Source organism: Myotis nattereri (assembly GCF_964212035.1).
Source record: "Myotis nattereri genome assembly, chromosome: 1".
Lineage (NCBI taxonomy): Eukaryota > Metazoa > Chordata > Mammalia > Chiroptera > Vespertilionidae > Myotis > Myotis nattereri.
In genome coordinates, this window is record NC_138075.1 from 150,072,650 (window position 1) to 150,095,894 (window position 23,245).

The window sequence follows — 23,245 nt, forward strand, 5'->3', positions numbered from 1 at the left end:
CACGGGGCCACCCTAGGACGTACCTTTGTACTGGCAGACCTTCTGAATCCAGGAGAGCGGGTTCACCTTCATCAGTGAGTATGGGATGCTGATCACGTGCATCATGTTCATGACGCTCTGAAGGCAAGGACACACACAGGTGAGACAGAGAGGCCCACCCATGGACACCAGGCTCCACATGGGGGCACGGCAGGACAAGCATGGGGCTCATCCCAATGCCAGGGCTGCTGAGTGTGAGCGGGCGGCTGACCCCAGTGCATCTCAGAATAACCCGAGAAGCAACTATCTCAAAGGCCATCTAGTCCTCTTGGCTCCTGCTTTTCCTGATACAGTTAAAGAATCTAAGTCCAAATACTTTTTCTTAGAAAACCTTTAGTTGGATGATTATCATTTTTTAAGGTCCATTCACAGTCTAGAAGCTTAATTTGTTCTAGTGAATTATACTAACTTTTCTTTCAAAAAATGTATTAAATGTTACCCTGAAATGTCAAGGAGCAGTGGAACGTGTCTGCATCATCCTCAGTCTGCCATGTAGCCTTGCTAACATAATCAGGAGCCCTAAAGGATTCATTTCTTTAAAACAAGTAATCAAAACTAACTTTTAAAATATTAGACTTATTGGAGGGGGGGATCACTTTGTATAATATATAAATGTCTAACCATTATACTGTATACTTGAGACTAACATAAAATAGTATTAAATGTCAACTGTAACTGAAAAAATAAAAAGCACAATCAAATTTAAAAAATAAAAGTTAGTCCCTGCATGCTTTACACCTGTAGGCCTCACACACCTGCTGGACATCATTCAGTCCAATGCACTCAGAAGCTGGAAGCTAAGGGACTGCAAAGGGGAACACCAGCCCGAGCCCCGCTGCAGGCCCTGCCCTATCAGGGTTCTCTCTGCTCCTGCAGGTGGAAGTGGAGGGAGAGGGCGCGGATGCTCTGGAGAGCGCCGGCCTAATTCTGGAAGCTCCGACGGAAAATGACCACCTACACTTTCCCCGGGAGAAGTCAGTTGGCTGGCCCTTCTCGCTGCAGTTGCTCCCCACTCCATGCTGGGGGTGAGAGCTCTTCCACACATAGAAGGTGCCACAGAACAGTATGTGTGGCTATCCAGCCAGACTTGCCTTGCTCTAAAAGGTGGCAGCCAGAGATGGAGAAACCACTGATTCCTGGGCAGTAATCCAGAGCAACAGTAAGCAGGTGGAAGACAATATCTACAAGACCTACTCCAGACCCATCGCAGGGCTCTGGAAACTGAGATTGTTAGGAGAAACTCTGATGGCACAATAACAGCAGCTCCGTCACATTATCAAACCACTGTATGGACTAGGTCAGCCGTGGGCAAACTACGGCCCGCGGGCCGGATCCGGCCTGTTTGAAATGAATAAAACTAAAAAAAAAAAAAGACCGTACCCTTTTATGTAATGATGTTTACTTTGAATTTATATTAGTTCACACAAACACTCCATCCATGCTTTTGTTCCGGCCCTCCGGTCCAGTTTAAGAACCCATTGTGGCCCTCGAGTCAAAAAGTTTGCCCACCCCTGGCCTAGGTGCTCACTCAACATCGGGCCACTATTCTCACACAGCATCATCACGCCCATTGGACAAACAGGAACACTGAGGTTCCAAGTGACTTGGGCAACAAAAGATTCGTTGGCTCAGGTGACTGTCCTGGAGTCACAAAGCTATAGAAGGAAGGGCAGCAGGGCAGTGAGGCACATGGGGGGTCAGTCACGCAATGAACTGTCTCGATCGCAGAAAGACACTGCCGATCTGGAGCTGTAAACTTTGTCTTATGTGACACTTAAATGCTTTTGTTCTAATAAATTCTGATTTATGAAGAAACAACAAATTCTCCTTTCTGTACTGATGTTTCTACCAATCGTGCAAAAAGAGCTGGATTTTACTACCTAAGGAAAGATATAAAATTTCAGCATAAGAAACTTAAGAAGAAAAATGGGTGATTAAACATGCCACTTATAAAACAGACACGGTGAGGGTCTAAGCAGTTATGCTGCACACTTTAAGTGCCAAACATATATCTCTCTATATAAAAGCCTAAGCGACCGACCGAACAACTGGTCGACCAGTTGCTATGATGCGCCCTGAACACCAGATGCTCAATGCAGGAGCTGCCCCCTGGTGGTCAGTGCGCTCCCACAGCCAACCTCCTGCAGCCACCAGCCAACCTCCCAGGGCCCCTCCCCCCTGGCCAGCCCACCAACCTCCCTCGACCTCTCCCCCCCACACCAGTCGCCCGAATTGGCCCCGGGCCCTGATCAACAGCCAGGACGAGGGACCCCACCCATGCACGAATTTGTGTGCCGGGCCTCTAGTTAAATAATAAGCTATTATGTCTCTATAAATGTGTCTACAACTTTGAACTGTCATCACTATCAAGAAGCAGCAACAATAAAGAGACACGTTCTCTATGATGTGTGCTGAATTTTCCTCAAGGGGAGGTCTGTAAAGGAGTTTCCCCATAGCATAATGACACAGGAGATCTCCTCAATAGTTAAAAACACTGACTCATAGAAAGAAAAATAACTAGAAGGCCGTAGCCAAATCAGATGTACGGGCAAGTGGCCCAAACAAAAGACACCGATAACATTGCTGTGTAATCATAAGTGCTGACCGTGGGGCGGGAGATCCCGAGAAAGACTGGAGCCTCAGTATGTGGTTCAGTGACTAAGCGAGTGGCTGCAGAGACCCAGTGGGTTTGCCAGGCTTTTGGAAATTACTTTACCTGACAACTCAACACACCTAACAATGACAACTTTTCCTTATAATGGGAAGAACATTTCCTTATAGCGGATAAGTATAAAGATCCCAACTCTAATTCTGACATGAGGACATGCAAATGTTACCAGGACACAGCAGGGCCCAGCTTCACACTTACTGTTAGGATTCCGTGCCAGAGCCCAACATCCTTCTTGAAATCCAACACGTTCACAATTGTTTCAGCTGTGCAAATAAAAAGGGTAGAAAGATTCTTACTTATGAAAAACAGGTACAGAACAAAGGGCAAAGAAAACCCGGCGTCCCACAGAGGTAGCAACAGATGTTGGAAAACGATCATTTCACAGTATCTTTGCAGAAAGTCCGCAGCTTGCAGACCCATTTCAAAAGGCTAGCCTGCCAGGAAACTGTTTCTAGACAGTAGATTCTAACATGCACGTTGACAGCAATAGCTCCTCACACCATCGCTTAAAGCACCTTACTCCTTCTCTTTTTATATACAGATTTCCCCCTTCCCTGCTTTTTTCCCTTTTTTAAAAAGATTCTTTTCATTTCTGTCATGTGTTCTCCCAGGAAACCCGGAGGACCAAGCATTTTCCAGCAAACACCAAATGCTGCACCAAAGAATCTCAGGGGTGGGGCCGGATGATAAAGGAGGCGGGGGCTTTGGAAGGATAGGATGGGGGAGCAGACCAGAGTTATAGGGGGCTTTTCAAAGGTGGGGTAGGAAAAAGGAGCTAAAAAGATATGGCTGGAACAACTACTACATGGAACATGGAAGCCAAGCTGGAGAGCCAGCTGCCAGCGACACCATGACCGTTCCTCTTGAAGTCACATCCGTCTACTGGCCAGGGCAGGGGGCCCAGCTCCTACACCTCTGCCCAAGGCCGCCCAGTGCTGAGCCCCAGGCACTGACTGATGCCCCGTCTTCCATTTCTACTTGTTTGCTCTGGAGATACTTGCCCAAGGTTCCTCACTCTGTGCCTGACCCCCATCAGAAAGGACGGGCCGAGGGGCTTTCAAAATAAACATGCTCAAAGGTAACAGCCTCTACTCCATGTTATACCAATATTTTTTAAATCTAGAAATAAGGAGCAAATATATATATTTTTCCTCTCTTCGACCTCACAAGAGCGACAACCTTGGACCTCTGATTAGGGCAAGGAAACGGGTCAGGAGGTCGTAAGGAATGCTGATATTAAAATGGAAAACACTGGCGAGTAGGGTGGTAATAGTTAGAGACAATGTGTGAAAATGTCCTGGAAACTAGTTCAGGAACAAAAATCAGCAGAACATCTCACGAGCTAAGTGAAATTTTTTTTTTAAAGGGAGACTACCAGAAGGAAGGGGGGTGGGGGGGAGAGAGAAACAGAACAACAACGACGAAACACCAGAAAAAGTAAAGCATTTTAGGTTAGAGTGGAGCAACGTGACCACCAGCTTCCTCAGGCACATCCCCATCACAGGGCCCCTGGCACAGAGGCTCCGGCCAGAGGGTTAACTGGTATCTGGTCTGACCTCCTAGGATCCCAGGTCAGTACTGATACCAGTTCCCTCTGGTCACCCTACCTCTTGCCTCCATGACTATCCTGTCTGGTACATCCTGTCTGGTACTCAACTGCGTAGCCCACCCCTGGAGCTCATCGAACCCACGCCCAGAAACTCGATTCAGTTGGTAGGGGTGAGCCGAACATGGGACGCTTTTAATGCTTTCAGAGAGATTCTGAAGTGCCGCCCGGGATGAATACACATGGTATTAATGATCTGTTACGGCCTTAGTAGGATCCCCTCAAGTTCATAGGTGGAAGCCCTAACCCCAGAGTGACTGAATTTGGAGATGGGACCGCTAAGGGTCAAAGGGTAGGACCTGATCCAGGAGGGCCGGTGTCCTTGTGAGAAGAGGAAGAGACACCACATCTCTCGCTCTCTCCACGTGCACAGGAAAGGCCGCGAGAGGACAGAGAGATGGTGCTGCCTGCAAGCCAGGAAGAGGTACTCACCATCAGGAACCAACCTTGATGGCGCCCTCATCTCAGACTTCCAGCCAGCACCGTGGCAAACAAACGTCTGCTGTTCAAGCCCCAGGACGTGGGATTTGTTAGGGCAGCCAGAGCTGAGACATACCTAACCCACGTTAACCTGCACTTGAGTTGGGCGCAAACTTAACGCACCTCTTACGGTTACTAGTGGGAACAACACAGTCCCTTGACTGGTCAATATGCATCTCACAGGCCAAGGTCAGGAGTCAGGGTCCTGCAGGGAGGGTCCCAGAGGCTCCCACCTGCACACACACACCCCACCATACCTTCTGTGTAGCCACACGCCTGTGTCAGAGCCTGGCAATGGGTCAGCAGTGCAATCCTTGTCACGGTCACCCCGAGCACGCTTCCATCCTTGCACGTCTTATACTGAAACGAGATGACAATGTGGGGATGAGTGGGACCAAAGAACAAAGCGGGAGCCACCTCCATCAGCTCTTCTGGTTCCGGAAGAGGCGGCAGGTCCTATCCTGGAGCTGTGTAATTATGGGAACCGCGGGGACTCAGTCCCGAAACCAACACCCAGTGACTTACCTCGATATATGCGGTGTCATTATTTGCATCTTTGATGTGTGGGAACCAGTCTCGAGGAGGTTTAGAGAGATGCTTTGACTCCGTGACAAACCATAAGAGCTTTGGCCAACCTTGGAAATAAAGGACAAATTCTTTGTAGGTGAGTGTTTCCCAGAAAAGAGTGGGGAATCACCTCCCCATTCATGGCTATGCTTCACACCACCACATGCTAGGGGGAACCCCTGGTGTTTCTGTCAAGTCAAGGACAACATCTTTCACAGTGAAAAAGCCACTGCCGGTGAAATCACACCGCAGGGGAGGCGGAGAACATGTAATGTGTTGCCTGGGACATGTGCGTGTGGAAATCGTATGCTCTGGAACTGATTCCATGTAGTTCCATCTTTCCCAGGGAAGAGCCCGCCTCCCAGCACGGCACTCAGCACTGCCTTACCTTTGAACTGCGGTATCTCCCCTGTCGGGCTCTTCGGCAGTCCTTTGTGGCAGGCGTCGCTGGTCAAGGCAACAGTAACCCCACAGCTGCCAAGCAGGAAGCCGATCTGCTGGCTTCCCGCGTCCTGGGAGAGGGCGACAGAAGAGGCACGGAGACGAGATGACAGTGGCACTCCTGGCAAAACAAGGCCTCACCCTGGGTTCCGGGATGGAACGAACCTCCCTGGACCACCCACGGTTTTGGCACAGACTGGGCTCTGCAGAGCTGGGGTTCGAGCCCAGGCTGCTGCTTGCTAGCTGCGTGGCTTTGAATGGGGTGGCAAGCCCGCACGGCCTCACTTTCCTCATCTGCACCGTGGGGCGAAAGGCAGAGCCATCTCACAGGACTGCTGCCCGCGATCAACCAGGAGAGCACAAGTAAGTACTCAACGCAGGGCTGGCACCAAGTGGGTCTCATAAAGACCCTCAGTTCTGTGGACTACGACTGTAGGCCATAAGTATTGGGGGAACAGAAAGAATCCAAGAAAATGTCTTCATACTGAATAATTACCGACTGCCTGATTTGAAACACTCAGAGCAAAGGGCTCTGCCACATTTGATCACATCTACCAAAGAAATGGAGGCCTGGTCACCTTTCCCTGCTATGAGCACCCCTGTCTCGGGAAATAAGAACATGCATTACACATGTCTGACATTGACTCTGGTCACACAGCACTGGGAGCCTCCGAATGACCAGCACCGACTTGGGAACACGGCGTCTGAGCAGCTGCTGGTGGTGGTGCAGCCACGGGAACCGCCAGCCCCGGGGGCTTTGCTGCTTGTTGTGTCAGCTTCCCTGTGAGAAGTCAGGTCACTTGGAGTTCTTTCCTCCCACCTGCCACACCAGCTGTGGCTCGCACTGTGCGGGAGCTGCATGGCTAGAGCCCAGACTGCACGTCTTACACTGAAACAAGATGGCAACGTGGGGATGAGTGGGACCAAAGAACAAAGCAGGAGCCGCATCCATCAGCTCTTCCGGGTAAGTAAGAGGCTGCAGGTCCTGATCCTGGAGCTGTGTTCATTTCCACTGGACTCTGCCTGAACCCCAGACAACCAGCAAGCCTGTCAGTGGGCCAGACACCTGGCTACCTGTCACTCTGTCTGTCTGCGCCTCGCTAAGAAAAATGTGAGACCATGTGGTGTTTTCCCGAGTAAAATCAACAGAGTTGACATCTTAAAACTGTAGTCTTTTGAGTGAACAGTTGCTACTTTTCTTATTGTAGATGTAAACCCCCAGGGAAAAGCACATCTCTCTCCATGGGACTGTGCGCAGACAACCCCCGACACCTGTGCAGCCCTGAGAGGGGACAGGTTTGGCACCCGAGGACAGTGACGGTCCCTTTCGGGGCTGCTCACAGTACGTTTCCTTCAAGCAATGCTATTTCAAGCACAATTATAACCAGTCACTTCAATGGAACTTGGATATCCCATCGCCAAACACCATGATCACTCAGCCGGGAGGGGAGATTCCAAGAACAGGATCAGTAGCAGGAAGGTGTTCCTTTGTGAGTGTAAGTTTGGTAGGCTGCAAGAGGGACTGGGAGCGAGCGTGCCAAGGGCTGGTGCCCATGCCGAGGGCACACATGCTGATCCGGGCACTCCCAGCGGAGGCATGATGTCCCCTGAACCCTGTCTTTCCAACATCTGCTCATGATTTGATTTCTAAAATAATGGAATCACAAACATGAAAAGACACCTAAAATACAGAAGAAGTGACGAGAGACCACGTGGGAAGGAGTAACTGGGATCAGGATGCCACAGTTCAGCACAAAATTCAGACTTCACGTCTGCTCTCTCTTTGTCCGGAAGGACCTTCTTGTCCTCATCAATTGGACAATTCCTACTGAGCGCTCCGATCAATTGTCAACTTCACAGAACAGCTCTGCCAGCCGCACCCCAGTGTGCTGAGATGAGACCCCATCACCGGCTCTCAGGGCAGCCTGGGCATCTCTTTCATGCACCAAGACCCCTGAGCAAACACTCGCTTGAACTCAGAGCCTAGAGCAGAGCCTCGCATGTAGAGACACTCAACACACAACGTCAAAGCTGTGTCTCCACCTGGACTCTCAGGACAAGGACAAGAAGGTTGGACGTGCCCTGTGCAGCTGCCACATGGTGCTCTCACACCGGGCCTTGGAACCTGCCTCCTGGCCTGAGGTGCCATCAGCAGACTCAGGTAGAATGTGACGCTACCCCTCCCAGTGTGCCCTCCTGCTGTGACATGTTCTCTGCGCCTTTCCCCTGGGAGTGAAGGTACTCTGGTCTGCGGGGGGCCATCTGGCTAGGGCCCTTCCTCTCGAGAGCTCTGCTGTCAAGGATGGTCAGCTCTCCCATCACAAAACCTCAGTAATGATTCTTTAGCTGCCAAGGGAAAAAATGGACCGCACCTGAATTCAAACCTTCCTCTTGCTTTCAATTTTTCTCCAATATGTAGAGAGTTGACTAATTATGTCACTTCCTAGAAGTTTCGCCTCACCACTGCCTCTCTGACAAGTAACTCCTCAAGCGTCAGACAGGCCACGTGGACACGTCACTTGACCATCATCAACCCCAGTCCCATGTCAGTCTCTTCACCAGCAACCATCAATCACACCCATAAAAAGGATTCTCTCTCTAATAAAGAAGAGGTAAGTTCATGGTAAGCCTCTCTCTTGAACTCATTTTTATTTGTGGCCCCACAACAACTAGTTACAGTTAGTTTATCCAATTCCATTCTTGCCCACCCAAACCACCAACTAACGGCTGGTTAGCTCTCAGGAGGTGAAAAAAACAATAATGAACGGCATGATGGAGAGAGGGATGCAGAGGCCGAGTCAACACAAAATGCTCAGACCCATGTGCTTAAAGATGACCCGCGGCCATGGAACCAGGTGGAGCAAAGACATTGGACACAAGACATTTTACTTATCAAAACTAAGATGAACTTGTCATTAATATATATGTATATTTTGCCAATTAGCTTCTAACTTTTTATTTATAATGGAAACTTCCAAGCACACATACAAATATAGAGAAAAGGAAAAAGAAATCCCATGAACCTATTCATCCAGCTCCAATAACTATCAATGTTTGGCAAATCCGGTCTCACCCCAAACACACACACACACACACACACAGACCCCCATGTGGGTGACATCAGTTCATGCACTTATACTTTGGCTGGCTGATGGTCACCCAGGGCAGCCCATGTCCCTCCTGACAAGGCCTGGTTCTCATGGTCTCCTTATCACTTCTGATTTCCTGAGGAAGAGATTCTGAGACTGATGATAGGGAGGTTGTAAAAATGTGATGGTCACTGATGTTACCCCTTTCAAAGATATTTCATTTTAATGGGGTATTTGAAAACCTTTACTATGGCAAACAAATGGCTGGTGAGTTAGAATTCCAAGGGGAGGAAGTGAATGCTGGGGGGCTGGCCCTGGTTGGCTGACTCCTGCAGTCCACAGAGCCCATCCTGTCCCTGCTTCTATCCTACTTAGAATATTCACCTTTGAGCCCCATCCTGAAGGCCTTGCTATTTTCCTGTCAGACTCACATGCCCATGGCAGAGCCTGTGTCCACGAAGGAGAAATTCTGGCTCAGCCTAAATCACCGGCTGACAGATTTGTGCTGATGGCTGACCTTACCAGACCAGCTCAGCCACCTCGAGAGGGTACTGGTGGCAGGCTTTTCCAGATCTGCTGTGACCACTCGAGGCCTGTCCTGGCACAGATATGTGGACACTCCTCTCCATGCCATACATCGCATGAACTCTGACCCCAAGATTTAGAACAGAGAATAAATAAAGGTACATGGGACTAGACTGTTCAGTCAGGTTCAATAAGCAACATTCATGATTCAGAAAAATTGGTTCACATTAGGCCCATTATTTTAAAACGAGTCCAGTGGGAGCAGAACATGTCTTCACCTATGCTCATGTGAACATCCTACCCTCTTCTCAACTGTACCTGAGCCAATGGTTCTTTTATTTAAAATGAAGAGAAGTTCTCTAAGACAACAAATGTCATGTTCTGAAGTCAAGGAGCCTGCGTGTCAGAGGAGACCACTCTGTGGCTTCCAGATGCGACTCTTTGGACAACATCAGACCATCTGTCTTTGGTGGCCACCAGTGTCAACCCTGTAGGGTTTCCCTCCTTTATCTTTCTCCCTCCCGTTACCATAGCTCTGGAGCATGGAGAGCAAGTCATTGACCTGGACGAAAAAACATACACTGACGTGCAGGACAGCACAACATTCCTTCTTATACTGGACCACGCTAACATGGTAAGAATGAGATTAGCTACTTATTCTAATTATGGAATAGGATCTCATAAACTGTAGCTGCACCTGGGACTTGATAATGTCCAAACATCTGAATGAAAGCAACAACTGCTCCCCCCCGCCCCCCCGAAATAAAAAAAAATGTCATTTACCCAACTTCCAGTGTCATGAAGCTGAGGAACAAGACACTCAGACACTTGCTTTACTGACAGATTACTCGGCTCAATGGAGTTACAATGCACAGAAGCTCTGCCTCGGAGACACTGTTCCTGCTAACCCGGCAGCTGAGCCGAGCGTGAGGTACTGTCCCCTTCACTGAGCTAGCTGCTGAAAACCTGGCAGCCTCAGAAACAAGGAAAACCTCTTGATCCACACCCTGCTGAGACGAAAAGCCATTTAAATGAGCTGTCTGCACATTCTGACCTCATGAGAGGACGTTCCAGCGTAGCCGAGCCTACCGTTCCCATTAGCAGGCTTTAATGAAACAGCGCGTGCCTTACCTTTCTCGTGAGTGGGACTTCTATGGGCACAGGAACGACCTCAGCCAGCAGGCAGCCGTAGAAGGCCACCATGGATGCAGCAGGGTCGTTGTTGGGGAACACCAGCGCCACCTGGACAGACGGGGGGGGGGGTGGGGGGGGGGGAAGGACTTCCTGTTAACATGGCTTTGAAAATATCATGAAAGATGTAAGCCGCCACAGATATTGTGGTTCACGTTCCCAGTAAGAACAAATGCTGGAACAAAAATTAGGTGCCCTACTTAAAAATGCATTTTAGGCAGACACATTTTACTAAGTATATATACTTTTCCTTTAATTCATATGAAACACAAACATATTACCAAGTCATCTATAATACTGTACCAGAATACAACTATCATTTTTAAGTCTTATCTTCCACGCTGACATATTTTTATGTAGAAGAAACTATGGTGCACACACTGTTCTGTTTCCACTCCGAGGCTTTATAAAAAATCCTCGGCGGCGCCACAATCACCAATCACGGCTGGATGCGGGCACTTCCTCACCAGCGTGCTGGGCTGGCAGCTGGACCCTCAAGGGCCTCTATTCAGACCGGGATCAGGTTTAGCTCTGGGATCTCAGGCACAATTTTAGCTCCTCTAAGCCCTGGTTGTCTCATCTGAAAAACGAGAACACTAGAACCTACATCCTAGCTTGCGGTAAATGTTCTAAAAGCCAGGTTAATTTAAATTACCATCCAAATAACCAAATAATGGATAGTATGACTGCAATACGTTTTCTTATAGTCCTTAGAGCAGTGATGGCGAACCTATGACACGCATGTCAGAGGTGACACGTGAACTCATTTTTTTGGTTGATTTTTCTTTGTTAAATGGCATTTAAATATATAAAATAAATATCAAAAACATAAGTCTTTGTTTTACTATGGTTGCAAATATCAAAAAATTTCTATATGTGACACAGCACCAGAGTTAAGCTAGGGTTTTTCAAAATGCTGACACGCCAAGCTCAAAAGGTTCGCCATCACTGCCTTAGGGTATCAGTGATGCGCAGTTTTCCATGTGATAGCCTGTAAGTCTCTGTCCTCAGACGAACTGCTTTGCATTTCCCTTGCCTACTTATCTGTTTGTGTTTTGACAATGCGCCTAAAATTTGGATGAATTTTAAACATATCGGATAGTATTAACTCTTATATTTGGTACAAAGACTTCTTGAGATAATTGTTTTATTTTTTATTGGTGCATTTAATGTTTTATGTAAATCTGTCAAATTTTTCCTTCACCACCTCTCATTTTAAACATATTTCATCTGATTTAAATTCATCTGGAGCTCATCCTAGGACCTCGTGTCTGCAGTGCAGCTATTGACCTTAGCCTTAACTTGCCCTCCAGCCACCCCAGTGCTCCTTCTGGAGGAGCCCATCCTCGTCTCTTGCACTGAAAGCCTGCTTTAGGGTCGCAAGTTGTAACAGACCAAGTCCTGTTCCTGGATCCTCCACTATGCTCTCCAGGACTTGGCTTTGTTCTAACTGAGTCCCTCTCACATGCTGCCGCGGCATCGGCGATATTCCTCCTTACAAGCTCAGTGTTTTCAAAGCACATACGTCCCATGACTTAGCACCTGCGTGTCATTGTTGCACTAGCACACTCCAAAACTTACACAATGTTTTCTTTAAAAAATGTCCTAACTAGGAGTTAGTAGTTTTGTCATAAACAGTTGTATAAAACACTCTATTTCAATATCTAAAGAGACAGGGCCACATAAAAGGACTCGGATGCAGCCGCAAACCGATAAAGCTGTATCGTAAATTTGGCCATGTTGGCAATTTAGTAACACAGGATGGCTGGTGGGAACAAAATTAAGTTTGGGAACATTTTCTTTCTCTATGAAATTCCTGAAGTTTACTAAAATCATCTAAATGAGAGACAAAAAACGGAAAGGCCAATAAAAGCCTTCTGCACTACTAATGAATTTTTGAGAAGTCCTGTGAAATAATTAATAAAATCGTAATCTTTTTGTCGCAGCCGGCTACCAGCAATAGGACTTTCAAGGAGGAATGTATGTCTATGCACACAAAGCACAACCAATTATTTTTGAAATCTATCTGAGGTGCGCATTAGCTTCCGGTGTTCTGCCCTCGGCTGGTAGGCTGAGAGTTGATCTGTCTTCAGATCTGGATCTGGCGAAGCAAGAATATTCTATTAAATGTCTGTGAATCTTCCAGGCTACCACTGCCGCATGACTTCTTTCACTGACGCAGGCCAAAATGTTTAAGGAAGCTGATCAAACACACAAGCAGAACACGCTGAAGCTCCATCTGAAACGGATGGTCTCACCCATTCATAAGGGACCCATTACACACTGACCTGTTCTCCCTAAAATCTACCTGTTCTGCAGGTGCGAGTCATCATCATGGCAGAGAACAGAGAGAAAGAAGGTGTCATCCTTCTGAGCTGGACTGTGCAGCAATTATGTTTCTGAGGTTTGAGTTTAGCTGCCATCCAAGCTCTGCTCAAAGGAAGGTCAACCTGATCTAGGATTTAAAATCCCCTGCTCTATCACTAAAACTTATGCTGATAATGCCATTTATATAGCCTTGCACAGTTGTGTTAAGATAGGATGAAATATTGTATTAATGTAAAGTGAATAAAAGCAGAATATAAAACTGCACATTATAAGCTCTCAATCATATTAAAATAATGAATAGAAAAGGGTCAAATACCCAAAGGCTCTTTTAGAATAAAAAATGATATATATTTTTGTCAAAAATTTTTTTTAAGGAAGGGAAGTTTATACTTTTATCATTCTCATTAAGTGTTCCTTTAATATCTGATCAGTCACAAGTCCTGTTTTGTGGACTCTTCACAGTGATTCCAAAGATATCATAAACCCACGCGGTTTCCATTCATTTGATTCTCTATGTATTCCTTTGAGATTTCATTGCACCTAATTATCCACAGACTCAGAATAGATATCAACAAAGCAAGAGGCAGAAGCCCATCCTGGTGTTTGCTAAGGTTTAAATTTTGTTAAGCCGATTCTATCTTGTTCCCACACTCAACCCTACTGTGTACATGCCTGGCTTGTCTTTTCCAGCACAACACGTTCTGTTCCCCCACCCCCAGTTCTTTCACATGCTCTTCCTTGGAGCTACAAAACTTCTCAGATCCCAAATGAGAGAGATCTCTCTCTCCTTCCCAAACAGTTCACAGGTGTATCAATCACAATCTCTTTTGGGGACCTGTATCCCTTTCCAATTTATAGAAAACCTAATGAACAATATGTCTGTTTTTTGTTGTTGTTGTTGTTGTTGTTTATTAAAGACTGCAAGCTCCTTGAAGGCAGGCTTCTCGTGTGATAAGTCTTGTATCTCCCACAGCTCCTCCTACAACATCCTGAAACCTAGGCAGCTTAGGCACTTCAATGCCCTTCTCAAAGCCCAAGAAGGTACCCCCCAAACCGCATTAACAGGATTACCCACATGAAAAGTATCTATAATTTTTATGCTAAGGACTGAATGTTCATCCAAAGATGATTTTCCAAGAATCCTATTTATTGCAACAGAAGGTAATTATTGAATACTTTACTCCTGTATGCTTATTTAATAAATATTTATACACACATGCCAGATACTAGCCACATAAATACAATATGAAATCCAAGTAGGCTTTTACATTTTAATAATGAAATGTTTATTTAATAAGGAATATTTAACAGAAAAATTGTTCAAGCTAGAAGTTAAAGGCACATTGAAGTAGAGTCCTTTTTGTAATGCAATTTAAAGGAATTCATTTTACACATAAATAAAATAAAGTTCAATAAAGTTATTTTGAAGTTTTTCATTACTGACAATTTCCAGAAAACATACAGTTGATTGTATTTCCCCATAGAAAAGCAATGTTGACATACAGGATTATATTTCTGTACTAGAACTCAGCATTCAAATAAACCACTGGTCTAACCATCAATATGTCATAAATGTAAAAAAATTACCCTAAAGTCTATACTAATTTAAATTACTGTTCCCAGTTCTATTAAATAGCATAAATATATGGCACATGTTAATTACAAAAAGTATTTCATGCACTATTAAGTGCACACAGTATGAAAATGTAATAGGGGTCCTGAAGCTAAAGTACTTACTATAGTTAACATTAATGTTGTCATCTTAGAATTTAGGGTGTTGCTACAGAAAGAGATAGCACAAGACTCTAAAAAGTCATCCAAATATTTAAATTTTTTCTTTTGATACTTTAAAACCGAACAGACAAAACAAACAGAGGCATTCAGCCGCCTTATTAATTGTAAAGGTATTTCTTCATAAATACCTTTTCTTCAAAAGAGTTGAGGTAATATACGTCCCCTCTATCTTCCCTTTTCAATTAACTGAAAGTTAAAACGGTAAGGGCTGCCTCAGATAAAAGGTTGTTCTGCCTAGCATTTATTGATCTTGATGTTATAAGAATACCTTCTCACTCATGAGCAAACTATAGGAGGGGCTACCTGGTCATTTGTGCCTACTTGGCACAAATTTCTTCTAAAAAAATTTTAAAAACATTTTGCCTTTGTGTTGAATTGGCCAAAAGGAATGAGGGTACACCGATGTTGGCTGGTTAAAGAGCAGAAAGCACTGTACAAAGTCAATCTGAGATGCTATCCTTAAACGTGCTTTATACAGAAATGTGCTTCAGCTAGATGACATAAATCACACAACTGTTTTCCTCTCACTTCCTCAAGGTGGTTTCCTCAACTTCGTTTCATGTAGGAGCGTTTGGCAAATGGTGTTAGGTTATCTGAAGACTTGAGGAACACCCTGCTTAATACCAGGAGCTAATGAAAGAAAATCCGAATGAAGGGAGGCTGGTAGCACAAATATCTAGCAGTTCCGCTGTAACAAAGCACCTAATCCTTCACACTAACACATCACGATGGGCATTTTACAGTGGCAATGAGGTCTAAAAACCTTCTTCACCAGGTTTAGGCAGCACCTAGGAATCCTTGCCCCAGTCCTTACTGAATCTGTGACAATTTGGAAAGTAATGTGGACTGATTCGAATCGATGGCTAGGGAACTTCTTCTTCTGCTCCTTGGAGCAACATGTGGTGGTCCTGGGGCAGCCTGCGGTGGTCCTGGGGCAGCCTGCGGTGGTCCTGGGGCAGCCTGCGGTGGTCCTGGGGCAGCCTGTGGTGGTCCCGGGGCAGCCTGTGGTGGTCCTGGGGCAACGGGCTGCAGCACTGGCCTCTCGGGTATGCGCTTTACAGACCAATGTTTCTGCAGATGCCGCTTCTGAAGCTTTAACCAGCTCTGGGGCGTCTTGTCCACCGGGGGCTGCTGTTCTACCTCCTGGTGTGATTCCTCCTCCTCTGCTCGGTGGCGTTGCAACTCAGAAGCACGCTTCTCGGCTGCCACTTCTAAGGCCCGGACCTTCCTTTTTAGTTCCGTTTCTTCCCTCTTTCCCAACATGCCCATGGCTGGTTCATTCAGTTGCTTCTCCAGTAATGCTTTTTCCTGGAGGTACCGGGCCTGGGCCTTTGCAGCTGTCTTAGCTCGGGCTTTCTGTAGCTTCTTCTGTAATGTCTGCAGTTCTTTCTGCTGTTTCTCCCTTACCTGTGACATGTCCCTCACTGCCTCCAACTGCTGCTTCAAACTGTATTCCAGGATTTCCTTCCGCAACAGCGGTGTTGTTTTAAACTCTGAAGTTTGTTTTGCATATTTGGAGGCTAATTCTTGTTTCGTTGGCAAGGTCTCGCCACTTACTTGTGCATAGGTGTGCCACTGATTTTCAATTTCTTTTCTGTACTCCTTAGCTTTGTTGGTCAGGTTTGCTAGCATGACTGTCGTGCCAGCCTGGACAGGTAACTTTTCATTGAGTAGGAATGCAGCTTCCTCCGTTACCATTTTTTGCTGGATTTTAGTTTCTCTTATTTGGTGGTCTAACTTCATCACTTCTACTGTCTTTTTTATAAGCCCCATTGCTGCCTTGGTTGGTTTCTCTGGCTTTAAAAAATCACTAATTAAACGAAAATATGATGGAGGGGGACTACTGGAGTCCTCCCTTGTGGGAAGTATTCCTGGTTCCTGGGGTCTGAGCTTAGTACTAGTGTCCATTGCCCAGAACCCCCGTGGGTCCCAGCTCACCTGGATACTGACTGGGTCGGGCTTGGCTGGCACCGGCACCGCGGCCCCGGTAGAAGTGGCTGACCTCAGCAGCGCGGTCCTGGTGGCCTCTTTGGACCGCGGCGTCATGGAGTTCCTGCTTGGCGCCTTGACCCTCAGCAGCAGTGAAGTCCTGGAGCTGGCAGCGCTGCTATCCTGGCTCCTGGGGGCTGTGGTTTCCTCTTCATTGGAGTCCAGCGAAAACTGAATGGCTTTTCTCTGGCCATTGGAGCCCGACTTCAGCCTCCGGGATCTCAGCACTTCAGGCAGTTTCAGGATTCGTGTCCCCTGGTTCAGTTCCATTACATTGAGGTTGTCCTGTTCTCTAGGATGCCAGATCTTCATCCCCTTCTCGGTTAGGCTCCCATGCCAGTTCAGCACCGGATGCTGCTACCTCATCCCTTCACCCTTTCCTCTCCAGCGGGTTAGAGCTGGAACCCATCTTACTCTCCCACAGCTGACATGTGGAATGTGGAGTGTGGAAGGCAGGCATCTCCCTAGCCACGTTTCCATGGTGACCCTGTGGAGGGGCGGGGCCAGCCAAGCTCCTAAGAGGGGCTTTGACCCCAGTGTGTCCTTGGTGTTGGGAACGATTTTTTGAAACAAAAAAAAGTCTGAAGTTCCTATGGTGGGCTTAGAGCAGGTAGCATTTCACCCCAGGTAGCATTTCGAGTAATCCCACCGCCCTCAGCCTCGCTGGGTGTGGTAGAGAGGAGGCTGCTGTTTCTGGCGTTAGTGGTACACCTCGCCCTCCAGGGACCCACACCTTTGCCACACTTGACCGCACTCTTGCCTCCCACAGGGTCACGCAGTCCTGGCCCTTGCAGCTCTGGGCGGAGGCTGGCGCGAGCCCAACACAGCCCCTCTGGGGCCCTCATCAGGGCTCCTGTGCTCAGTGGTTGGGTACATGTCACTTGTCTGCTCTGCCCCCCTCTTTCACAGGCTTGTGAACATGAGGTCCATTCTGTCATCACCCCCCGAGTTTGGCATGGCTGCTCATTGCACTTGCAAATCTGTGGATCTGCTTGGTCAAGTATTTGTATTTTTACTGCCCACAACGCTGATATTGTTGTTCATGGCTTTTGTGCAAGGCACTGCTGCCTTCCTTTCTTCTGCGCGGCTGCTGTGGTCCTGCGTGCCAGGGTCAGGATGGGCGCCCACCAGTCCTCCCCGGCCGCCGGCTCCCGCCCTGGCCTCCCCACACTGCAGGACCTCCAGCCCGCAGGCTCGGGCGCAAGATCTCAAACTCTTCTCTGGTCTCCCCCCACACACACACACTCCCCCCCAACCTGACGGGGCAGCCATCTCCCCATCCAACATCCTGGCCACGTCACTGCCACATAAATAATTTTCAAAGAATAACTTAGAAAAGTAGTCCCCCTCACACTACACAAACCAGCCACTAACAAAAAAAATTCCTTTAGCTCTAACCGGTTTGGCTCAGTGGATAGAGTGCCGGCCTGCAGACTCAAGGATCCCGGGTTCGATTCCAGTCAAGGGCATGTACTTTGGCTGCGGGCACATCCCCAGTAGGGGGCGTGCAGGAGGCAGCTGATCGACATTTCTCGCTCATCAATGTTTCTAACTCTCTATCCCTCTCCCTTCCTCTCTGTAAAAAAAATCAATAAAATATATTAAAAAAATTCCTTTACATATTTTATTCTATCAAGCTGTACTCTCCTCCCATTATATTCCCATAAACATCTTAGGTGAACAGATGTGGTTTATTTTGTAATTATAAGGGAACTTTAAGAATCTGCAGGCAATACTATAAAAAAAATTTTTTTAAAAATACTAAGGGTATTAGTATAACCAATAGTATAGATAGGGAGACTAAAATATACACACTGTAACAGCTGATAGCTCAATTTTGAAAATTAAATGTATTTTAATAAACAATGCCTTTATAATTATTCAAAGTGTGTGTATCGTTTTTTGGGACACCCTATATATAACATAGTTCATCTCTACTACTTTCAAATGACAATTCTGCAGATTTAAATACATTCACATTGTTGTGTAACCATCACCATCATCCGTCTCCCGAACTTTTTGCTCTTCTCTATCCCCATTAAATAATAATTCCCCATGCTCCTCTCCCAGCTCCTGGTAACCATCACTCTTCTGTCTCTATAAATTTAACTACTCTAAGTACTTCATATATGTGGAATCATATGATATCTACCCTTTTACAACCAGTTTATTCCACTTAACAGAATGTCCTCAGGGTTCATCCATGTTGTAGCACTGCCCAAATTTCCTTCCTTTTTAAGGCTGAATAATATTCCATTGTACATATATTCCACATTTTGTTACCCATTCATGTATCTATGGACACTTCAGCTACATTCACCTTTTGGATTTTATCAATAATGCTGCTATGAACACTGGTGTAAAAATATCTATTCAAGTTCCTGCTTTCAATTCTTTTGAAAATGAAGAATTATTGGATGATATGGCAATTCTATGTTTAATTTTTTAAGAAACCACTATACTGTTTTCCACAGCAGCTACACAACTGTATATTCCTACTGCAATGCACAAGGTTTCCAATTTCTTCACATTTTTGCCAACACTTATTTTCTATTTTTGATAGTAGCCATTCAAATGGGTATAGGTGGTATTTCACTGTGGTTTTAATGTACATTTCCCTGGCGATTGGTGATGCTGAGCACCTTTTAATGCGCTTATTGGCCATTTGTAAATCTTCTCTAGAGAAATGTCTATTCAACTCCTTTGCCCATTTATTAAAAAATGTATCTGTTTTGTTGCAAGTATTACAGATGTTCCCTTTTCCCCCTACTGACCCTTTCCTCCCCACTCCTGTCCCTTCCCCAGGCCTTCACCACACTATTGTCTGTGTCCATGAGTTATGCACCTATGCATATAAGGTCTTTGGTTACTCTCTCCTCTCCCCTCCCCCTACCTCTGATGCATCAGTCTGTTGCATGCTTCCATTTCTCTAGATCTATTTTGTTTGTTTGTTTGTTTTGTTCATTAGATTTCACATGTAAGTGAGATCATGGGATATTTGCTTTTCTCTGACTGGTGTATTTCACTTAGCATAATACTTCCCAGGTCACTCCATACTATCTCACCGGGTAAGAGATCCTTCTTTTTTACAGCTGCATAGTATTCCATTGTGTAAATGTACCACAGCTTTTTAATCTACTCATCTACTGAAGGGCACTTGGGCTGTTTCCAGATCTTAGCTATTGTAAATAATGCTACTATGAACACAGGGGTGCATATATTCTTTCTGATTTTTTTTTTTTAGTTGCTATTATTGCTGAACTGTAGGAGTTCTTTATACTGTCTATTCTGGGTACTAATCACTTATGAAACATATAATTTGCAAACATTTTCTCTCATTTTTTATGTTGCCTTTTTAATAGTGCCCTTTGGTGCACAAAAGTTTTTTTATTATTTTGATGAAGACCAATTTATCTTGGTTTTTTTAATCTGGCCTTTTGATGTCACATCCAATAAATCACTGCCAAATTCAATGTCATGATGATTTCCCCCTATGTTTTATGCTAAAAGTTCTGGCTCTTATGCTTACGTCTTCGATATATTTTGAATTAATTTTTTATATGTATTATAATGATTAAATAACTTTTTTTGCTTGTAGATATCCGGGTTCCCCTGCACCACTTATTGAATAAACTATCCTTTCCCCATTTAATGTCTAGCATCCTTCTTGAAAATCATTTGACCATATGTGTGAGGATTTATTTCTGGGCTCTCTATTTCATTGTTCTATGTCTGTCTTTATGTCAGTACCACACTATTTTGATTACTGCACCTTTGTAATAAGTTTTATAATCAGTAAGTATGAGGCCTCCAAGTGACAAGCTAAAGGCCAAACCTGTTCAATAAAAATCTGGAAAGAATCTCCATAGTCTACCCCAAAGAATCAGAGGGCAGGTGGCAGCACTCTTGTAAAAAATTCCCTATAATGGGCTATCTACCTATAAAAAAGCCTAAGTGATCATTATGACTGCTCCACCAAACAACCAGTCAACTGGTCACTATCACATTCACTGACCACCAGGGGGCAGATGCTCAATGTAGGATCTGCCCCTTGGTGGTCAGTGCACTCCTACAGCCAACCTCCCATGGCCCGCCAACCTTTCCCCCTGGCCGGCCAGCCCCGATCGGGACTGGGCGAGATGACCCCAACTGGTCCCGATCACCGGTCAGGCCAAGGAACCCCACCAGTGCACGTGCACTGGGCCTTTAGTGTCTTTATAATATCTCTGAAGTAAATCATAGCTTATTTTTTGTTGGGTTATGGTAATTTAGAATGATATTTTTATAAAATTTATTTGGAGTCCTTTGGGTGCAGGTAAGATAATCCAATCTTATGGCATCTAAAGTACATAGCAGCATATGAAAAAAAAGCAAGAAAGCTGGGTTCTATATCCAGCCCCACATCAAAATCACGGTGTAAAGCTTGGACAAGATTATTACCTACTGTGAGTATAACACTGAAATGGAAATACCAATATCTGTCCTCTGTAACTTATCAGATTGCTCAGTAAGAATAAAAATTTGCTTTTCAATAAAAGGCAGCCAATATCAATAAATTTAACAGTGGGGAAGGAATGGTACTAGCAGTTTGCTGCCAAGATTGTCATCTCACTGACTCATGTAAAAAAAAGTTTCAAATATAATTGTCCTGCATGCTCAAGTAGATGGTACAGTGTTTTTCAAAATAGGAGACAATATATGACACAAGCTTTGGGGTCAGACGGAAATGGATATGAGTGCTGACTATGCCACTTACTAGTTCTGTGCCTGCATCTGATTTTGAGACTTAACTTCTCAAGTCCATCTGAACTCATGGATAGAACGTGAGAAGTACTCTAGTTAAGCCCATTGAGTTGCTCAAGAATAAATTATTTGTCAAATAATTGATACTTGTTCAGAGTAAATGTTAAGAAAGTCTTATTGTCCGGCCAGCATGGCTAAGTGGTTGAGCGTTGACCTATGATCTGGGAGGTCACGGTTCAATGCCCAGTCAGGGAACATGCATGGTTTGTGGGCTCCATCCCCAGTGTGGGGCATGCAGGCGGCAGTCAATCAGTGATTCTCTCTCATTACTGATGTTTCTATCTCTCTTTCTCCATCCTTTCCTCTCTGAAATCATTAAAATATGTTGTTTTTTTAAAGAAAGTCTTATTTAGTAGTGTCAGTTTTAGGTTACACTGGACTCTCCAACTTTACAACAGCGGGCATCTTTTCCACATAAGACAATGTGTTTTGGAGACGTAATAAATTAAATTGCACTTACCCTATCTCCAGGTCGCACCATCGGTTCTTGCTTTGTACCTAATTTATGCAGAATGTTGTAAGCAACCTTCATACTTCTTGTCCAGAGTTTGCCTATCAACACAAATTATAAAGCCACAAATAATTGGACAAATGATTTTTCAGCTGTGTATAATGTGCACATTAAATTATATAGAAAATATTACTTTTTCACGTTAAGTCTTCCAGTAAGTTATATAGAGTCCCTGGAATCAAAATGGGAAATAAAAGCTAGTAACTCTGACCCAGCAAAGCTGAGAAGCCTGAACACTGGGATACGTGCAAATACAAATACTCTTAGAGTGCAAAGTGCCAACAGCAAAGCCATTGAGAATTTTAATTATCACAGAAGCTGTGGTGAAAATTTCTGGGGAGCAACGCAGGGCAGAGACCACAGCAATCGTGTGCTACTGCTAATTTACACTGTGCAAAAATGACACACATTTCCTCGGTTAATGACTCCTGTCTTGTGTGACTGTAATGAATGTAAAGGGTATGTAAGACAGGGCCTGGCCCCTCTCCCTCCTCAAGTCCTGCATTTCTCAACTTCAAAACTTCTAGCTTCCGGGTTTTAGGAGAGTAATCATTGACCTTAGATACAGATACTGGTAAATATTTTGTATTATTTTAAAGATTTGAGCTCCAAAAACAATGAACACAAAGCAGGATTAATAAAACACTTCTAAAAGAATGACCAGCTTTGATGAACTTGCAGATTTTAAATCCCTTCACCCCAGTGCCAGACTTCCCTGCAGCATCATCCAGGCAATAGTCAATGGTCTGAGATGTAATAAATATGACTTTAAAAATCTAACATGAGCTCTTGGACACATAAAAGTCTTTCAAAGCCCTGGCTGGTGAGGCTCAGTTGGTTTTAGCAATGTCCCATACACCAAAGGTGGTGGGTTCACATACCCAGGTTGTAGGTTTGATCCCTGGTTGGGGCCTGAGTGGGAGGCAGCTGATCAATGTTTCTCTTTCACACTGATGTTTCTCTCTCCCTCATCAATTCAAAAAAAAATTTTTTAAAATCTTTTACAACTTCAGCGTCTAAGAGCTTTCAGAAGTAAAGTGTTAGAAGTTCTATTAATTCAATAACAGTATAATAAAGTTAAGAGCAATTTCAAATGTTTTCTATAAAAGAAATTGCTGTTTTAATCTTATTCCTATTTTATATGTAAAAGCTAAATTAAAAAGTTTTTGTTTACAATATATATTTTGAATTAAAAAATCTGAATTTATTTT

General features: G+C 45.0%; 1 protein-coding gene across 2 annotated transcripts in view; it reads right to left on the reverse strand.

Annotated features, from left to right (window-relative positions):
* The window catches only part of DIP2C (disco interacting protein 2 homolog C), a 377,981-nt gene that overhangs the window by 96,326 nt on the left and 258,410 nt on the right, over positions 1–23,245 (reverse strand). For both annotated transcript variants that reach the window (XM_081098294.1, XM_081098295.1), the window contains 7 exons: positions 21,984–22,075; positions 10,550–10,660; positions 5,752–5,875; positions 5,322–5,431; positions 5,054–5,156; positions 2,909–2,973; positions 24–117 (listed from right to left, as the gene is read on the reverse strand). In XM_081098294.1, the coding sequence (XP_080954420.1) occupies positions 24–117; positions 2,909–2,973; positions 5,054–5,156; positions 5,322–5,431; positions 5,752–5,875; positions 10,550–10,660; positions 21,984–22,075 (699 nt within the window). The remainder of the gene's footprint in view (positions 1–23; positions 118–2,908; positions 2,974–5,053; positions 5,157–5,321; positions 5,432–5,751; positions 5,876–10,549; positions 10,661–21,983; positions 22,076–23,245) is intronic.